Here is a 7,530-nt window from a genome sequence, read left to right on the forward strand (position 1 = left end):
GGTCTAACTTAGATTCTTTTACATGATATTAAGCAGTGGAGCCAAAAACATGTAAAGAATTATAATCAGTAGCGGGATTACCAGTCTACATCTCTATGGGTGTTTTGCCCTCAATTGCAGTTGATGGCAAACGGTTGATCTGATGGCACAACTGCCTCACCCCAAAACTCCTTGCCCAATCCAGCATTGGACAACATACACTGAACTTTCTCCAGTATAGTCTGATTCATGCGTTCTGCCACCCCATTCTCTTATGGTGTATCTCGAACAGTGAAGTGTCATACAATGCCCTCATCTTGGTATATTTGAAGAGATAGATCATTCTTGTACTCACCACCATTGTCTGAGCAAAGTCTTTTGACCTTTCGACCACTCTGAGTCTCGACCATTTTCTTTCATTTCAGAAATATGCTCAAAACTTCATTCTTATTCTCCATCAAATACACCCACGCTTTTCTTGAATAATCATCAACAAAAGTAACAAAATAGTGCATACTTCACAAAGAGGCTGTTTTGGTAGGTCCCCACACATCACTATGAACATAGTCCAGAATTCCTTTTGTATCGTGAATTGCTGAACCAAACTTTACCCTTGTCTGCTTGCCCAGAACACAATGTTCACAAAATTCTAATTTGCAAGAATTTGTACCTTTTAATAAGTCTTGCTTCGCCAAAGTTTGCAAAGCTTTTTCACCAGCATGTCCCAAACGCATATGCCACAACTTGGTTGCTTCTGAATCTGTATTTTTTTCAGAAACTGTTGATGTTGATCCAATAACTGTACTTCCTTGGAAATAGTATAAGTTATTTCTTCTTGTGTTTTTCATCATCGTCAGTGCCCCAGCTATTACCTTCAACAATCCATCTCTCAAAGTGATTGTGAGCCTTTTAGATTCTAAGAATCCTAATGAGATGAGATTTTTCTTCAAGCTTGGTACACAACGAACATCCATCAAGACTTGGATTGAGCTATCATGATTCTTTAATTGGATTGTACCTATTCCCATGGTTTTACAAGCATTGTCATTGCTCATAAAAACAACTCCACCGTCTAGTTCCTTGAAGCTAGAAAACCAGCCCTTGTTAGGACACATATGATAAGTACAACCCGAATCCAAAATCCATTCATTTGAGTGACATATCAATGTCATGCCAACCAAACTAAAGTCTGACTCTTCATCATGCTCTGCTACACATGCATTAGAAGTAGCCTTGCCCTTTTGTAACTTAGGACAAATCTTTTTCCAATGCCCTTTCTCGCGAAAAAAAACACATTCATCTTTGGTAGGTCTCCCTTTAGACTTACTCTTTTTTCCAGGTTTACGGCTTTGCGAACGACCTCGTGCTGTTAATGCTTCTGCAATTGTATCTCTGTGATCCTTTCTGTCTTTCTTTCTGGTCTTATAGTTGTACAATGCACTGCATACAACATCGAATGTGACACTGTCCTTCCCATGAAGCAAAGTGGCGGTGAGATGATCATATTCATCAGGAAGGGAATTTAACAACAAAAATGTTTTATCTTCATCTTCAAATCTCTCATCTAGATTTAGAAAATCTGCCAATATTTTGTTGAATGAATTCACATGGTCATTCATTGACATACTAGGTGTATATGTGAATTGATAGAGTTTCTTCTTCATATAAAGCCTATTTTCAAGGCTTTTCTTCATATACTTTTCTTCCAATGTCTCCCACAATTTCTTTGCCGATGTCTCCCTCATGACAGAGTATTTCTAATCTTTAGCTAAACATAGGCGAATAGTATCATATGCATGTCTATTGATCTTTATCTACTCCTTGTCATCCATCATGTCAGGCTTTTCTTTAAGAACAACGTCCAATTCTTGTTGACATAAGACATCCAACACCTCACATTGCCACATACAAAAATTATTGGTACCATCAAATTTCTCCACTTCAAACTTTGCATTAGTCATAGTAGTCCTCACCGATAAAGACAACGACGATGCCTTTGCCATTCTATTTATCTCAAATGATCAGTTTCTTCAACAACTATTTACACTTGAAAAACAGCCTCTATGATGTTTATTTCGCGTGAATAAATGCACCAAGAACGTTTCCAGGAGAATGGAGGGGTCACAACGGTCCCACTTAAAACCCAAACTCTTTAGGCTCTTATCGCCTTGTTAATAGAATTTTCCTAGACATGCAAAAATACACACTACTTACAATAGACTGTCTCCCAAGTATAAATGGCCGTCTCCACCGTATTACTGAATAGTACCGTATACGTGAACAGTACCGTATCTGTGAACAGTGTCGTATACGTGAACAGTGCCGTACGCCCCAAGCACAAACCTTCTACTCTGATACCAATTGTTGCAGAAACACGGGTTGAGCAATTACTAATACTACAACTTCTGGAGAAATATAAATGTGGTAATAAATCAATACAAAGAAAAATATGACACAATAATTTACGTGGTTCGGCGTAATGCCTACGTCCACGGGCAAAAACGGGAAGATAATTTTACTAACAATGAGAATTTACAAAAGTAGGAGAAACTCTCAACACCCAAAACCCCAATAGACCCAAATGGAACCTCACTGGAACCTCAAGTGGAAGCTCTCACAAATCTCTCAAAGAGCTCACTTGCAATTGCGCTCTACTTCTCTCAAATTGGGATGATGATAAATGAACAATGACCCTTCTATTTATAGGAATCGTTGCTCACCTACCACTTTCAATTTGGCTACAACTTGCCAAATTGACAAATTGAATTTAGAATGAATAATCAATTTTGGTGGGCAACAAAATCTTCATGCATACATGGCTACAACCTGTCAAATATTTGTGCCACCAACCTCCAATTTGTCAAGAAAAACCGTGTGGAAAAATAAGCTTTGGTGGACTGACTTTTCAACAAATTACACGTTAAATTTTTGGTAATATCAAACCAGTTAATATATGCATTATGATACTGTTATTCGACGAATTCTGAGTTAATTCTAGCTACTCACTCCTCCAAATTTTATTGTATGAATTTCCTTATTATTTTAAATATCTATTTAAGTGCAAGCGAAACATATCACCAACTCAACCAAATAAATTTAAATGCACTATATTATTTGAACTATATGCATGGCTTTTTGCGTTAAAAATTACTTAGAACACTTAAATTTCAATAAAAAAATTTATTCTTACTTTTTAAAATAACCACAACTAAATTTACTGTTAAGGACAAGTTTATCTAACAAATAATTTGTTTCTCTTAACATTATGACTTAAACTCTAATCACTTTGATTGTAATTTCATCACCCCAAATCTTGAATTCGTGTATTGTAGTTAATTTCTTCAGCAGGTGAGTTTACAGAACTCTCAGTGTCTCTAAACCCCATCACCGCAACTTCATCGTTATCGCTTTTTTTTTTTTACATTTAAAAAAAAAACTGTACTCTTGTAATCTCTTTGATGGTGCATCTATCTATAGAAGTTAATAGCATTTAAAACCTTTAATTTATTGAAAATTCTTGTCTTATCGTTTGGCCTTATCTTCAGAGTTATCAGGAGTTCATGATTTTTTTCATGTTCCCATATTATGGAAGTATATTTCTGATTCTTCTTAGGTTTTAGAAGCGATAGCAATTTTTACTTATGAAGTGAAAACAGTTCAAATACGTAATCAGAAATAATGTGTTGCGTAGAAAAAAATAAATTATAGCAACTCATGAATTACAACTAAATGATGGTAACAATGATAATGTTCGTGTTAAAGTTGACGAAGATGATGACAATGACAATGAATATTAAAATTTAAGAATATTTTTAGTGTTTAAAATGATCGCAATATGCAAATAATAGATAATTGAGTACGTGCCAACCTAGTTGGGATGGTGTAAATTATATTGATACAATTTATTTTTATATTTTATCTTATTTGTAATTTGTAGCTTTTCATTTCATAAAAAAATATTTTATTTTATTTATCTTTTAAATATCATTATTTTAATTTAATTGAGTAATAATTCTAATTTTTTTTATGGTGAGGTAAAAGCCATTGCCTCTGTGTGTGGGTGTGTATGTATCAAATTTCTATTTGGGTGAGATTCAAACTAATGTTATTTTGGTGTCTTGAGTCATTCAAAGAGGTTTTCTACTTGTAATTTTTATGCAATATATATATATATATTCAGTGAAACCTGTTATGTTTTCTAGATTAATCGTCTTATTTTATAGTGAAATTTGACATGTTAAAATTAGAACAGGTGTTGATTTGATGACGTGTCAAAATTTGTAGGTGTATATTGACGCTTGTCAAATCTTATGAGATAGGCAAAAATTCCTTTAATAATAAACTGTTGAACTTTTAAAACATTTGATAACTTATAATTAATTCATTTGCCTCAATAATGTTTTCAATCTTTTTCTTCTTTAAAAATAGTGAGGCTTTCAGGGCCTATTTGAATTATTTTTAGACGGTTAAAAAATAACTTTAAAACTCAAAGTTAATTTTAGTGTTTGGTAAAATTATTTAAATTTTTTTTATAAAATTACCTTATCCTACAAAGATTTTGAAAAATAGAGAAGGAATAGCTTTTTCTAAATTTGATTTCGAGAATTATTTTTATACTTAATACACTATATATATCCTCATATATATTATAAAAAGCCAAAATTATATGTATTAATTAGGAAATAAAATAAGAAAATTTAAAAAGATTGTTATTATTACTAATTATATTGATATAACAAAATACATTAATAATAAAAAATTTTATTTTAGTTATCAATTATCATATATATATATATATATATATATATATATATATATATATATATATATATATATATATATATAGAATAAAAAAATATTTATATACTTGTTCATAAATGTGTAAATAAATTTTATTTAACGTTATATCTAATTTAATCATTTATATTTTTATATCATTTTAAAAGTAAAATTTACTAAACACATACGACTGCCTTTTAAACTCATAGGACTTTTAAAAATAAATTTTACAAAATGTTTAACTAATTCTTTTTATAGCTAATTATTTTTACAGTATAACTAACAATAATTATTTTAAAAGCTACAATATTACCAAACTGGCCCTCAATATTGTAAACAAACTTATTCAACTGTTTATTGCTTTTCCTTAATACAGACAAACCAAAAGCAACAAAATAATGAAATCGAAATTAATAAGTTCATTTAATTAATTAATACCAAGTAGCCTTAGCATGGCATTGACCTCAATTATAAACTCCATTTAATTTCATAAACAAGAAGACAAGTAAAGCCGACAATTAAGACAAGACGATCATATAATTTAGCACCAATATTTATAATTTTTCACTTGCACAGAAAAATTATAAACAAGTAGTATTATGGGTCACAAGATAATCATTTATTGTTTCATTTCAAAATGTCTACTAAATTGATTCAGCTTCTCTTACAAAATTTCATCAAAATCAAACTTCAAGCAGCTGTTACTAGAGGGAATTAGAACTTGAGAGTAAAATGGTCATGTCCAAGTTCAGTTGTATTGGCGCAAATTGGAGAGAGGTAAAGGGCTTTGGCTTGCATTTGCTTGATAGCAGATGGTTCATGTTCTTTGCTACCCTCTCAATCATGTCAGTAAATGGCTCATCTTATATGTTTGGTTTATACTCTAACGACATAAAATCATCGTTAGACTATGATCAGACCACACTCAATTTGATAAGCTTCTTCAAGGACTTGGGCGGCAATCTTGGAGTCCTGGCAGGGCTAACCTATGAGGTTGCGCCGCCATGGATTGTTCTGTTATCTGGTTCAATCATGAACTTTTTTGGCTTTTTTATGATCTGGTTGAGTGTTTCTCATCGTTTAGGCGCCAAACCCCATGTGTGGCAAATGTGTTTGTACATGTTGATTGGTGCAAATTCACAGTCATTTCCAAACACTGGAGCTTTAGTCACATGTGTTAAGAATTTTCCGGAAAGCAGAGGCATTGTTATAGGCCTTTTGAAGGGTCTTATTGGTCTTAGTGGTGCAATCATGACACAAATCTACCATGCCGTAAATGGAGACAACACAAAGGCTCTTATCTTACTGCTTGCTTGTCTTCCTACCATTGTTCCCATTGTTTTTATTCCAACAATTCGGATTATTAAGATCGCTAGGCCAGAAAATGAGCTCAAAGTTTTCTACAGTTTCCTCTATATTTTGCTGGTCTTGGCTGGATTTATAATGGTGACAATCATCTTTCAAAACAAGCTCAGGTTTACAAGAAGTGAGTATATTGGCACTGCTTCAGTTGTAGTTGTTCTTTCACTCTTCATCCCACTTGCTGTAGTCATAAAACAAGAACTAAATATCTGGAAGGGCAACAACTTACAAGCCTTGGATGCTCATTATGATCAAGCGATTCCAGCATTGAATGTGAAAACAAATTTCTTGACACTTTTTAGCTTGAAAAACGTTTCCAAGAAACCTGAGAGAGGCGACGACTATGCCTTGTTACAAGCAATTTTCAGCATTGATATGCTAATTATGTTCACAGCAACAACTTGTAGCATTGGCGGCGCATTGGCAGCCATCGACAACATGGGTCAGATAGGCAAGGCATTAGGCTATCCGACACATAGCATTGCGAGTTTCATATCGCTTATAAGCATATGGAATTTCGTGGGACGAATTGTTGCCGGTTTTGCCTCTGAAATCTTCTTAGCCAAGTATAAGCTCCCTCGTCCTCTGCTGCTCACTCTTGTTATTCTATTCTCTTGTATTGGCTATCTTTTGATTGCCTTTGCTGTCCATAATTCTCTCTACTTTGCTTCAATAATTATAGGCTTTTGCCTTGGAGCACAATTGTCATTATTGGTCACAATCATATCAGAATTATTTGGCCTTAAACATTACTCAACGTTGTACAATGTGGGATCAGTTTCAAGTCCGATTGGGTCATATATTTTCAATGTGAGAGTGGCTGGTCGGTTATATGACAGAGAGGCTTTGAAGCAAGGAAAAGGCAGCTTGAATTGCATTGGCGCGCGGTGTTACAGAGTGGCCTTTGTTACAATCTCAGCAGCAACATTTTTTGCTTGTATTGTTTCAATTATTTTGGTGCTAAGGACCAAAAACTTTTACCAAGGTGATATTTATAACAAGTTCAAAGATGAAGCCGAACATATAGAGAATAATGATGTATCCTTGACCAGAGATTGTGTTGTCCCAATGAAGGATATGGAAGCCAAAGCCAACATTGGCCGTGCCGCTGTTATCGACGTCGCTTCTGAGAACGAGCATACCTCCAACGCCACCATTGATCGACGCTGATATTCATCAGTTGACAGGGCATATGGAAAAAATGAGAGCGTGAATTTGATTAATTTAACTAGACTTATTGGTACTTGTTATGTCACAATGTGACACCAAAACCAGGGAATTGGTACGAAATGTGATGATTTCTGAAATATGTATTTTACTTTTGTCTGATTTTTGGATAACTCAAACCTTTTATTCGATCAAAATGCATGTACTCAAGTAGTCTCTTTAGTCAATATTATTGTATAACTT

At 33.7% G+C, this 7,530-nt stretch overlaps 1 protein-coding gene across 1 annotated transcript; it reads left to right on the plus strand.

Moving 5' to 3' along the window:
- The first annotated feature begins 5,490 nt into the window (after window positions 1–5,490).
- Window positions 5,491–7,290, plus strand: LOC18038146. The gene is made up of 4 exons (XM_024181823.1): window positions 5,491–6,360; window positions 6,442–6,686; window positions 6,803–6,834; window positions 6,899–7,290. Exons 1-4 carry the CDS (start codon window positions 5,491–5,493, stop codon window positions 7,288–7,290), a joined length of 1,539 nt encoding a protein of 512 aa, XP_024037591.1.
- The last annotated feature ends 240 nt before the right edge of the window (window positions 7,291–7,530 follow it).

The sequence above is a fragment of the Citrus clementina genome, unplaced genomic scaffold (assembly GCF_000493195.1).
Source record: "Citrus clementina cultivar Clemenules unplaced genomic scaffold, Citrus_clementina_v1.0 scaffold_6, whole genome shotgun sequence".
Lineage (NCBI taxonomy): Eukaryota > Viridiplantae > Streptophyta > Magnoliopsida > Sapindales > Rutaceae > Citrus > Citrus x clementina.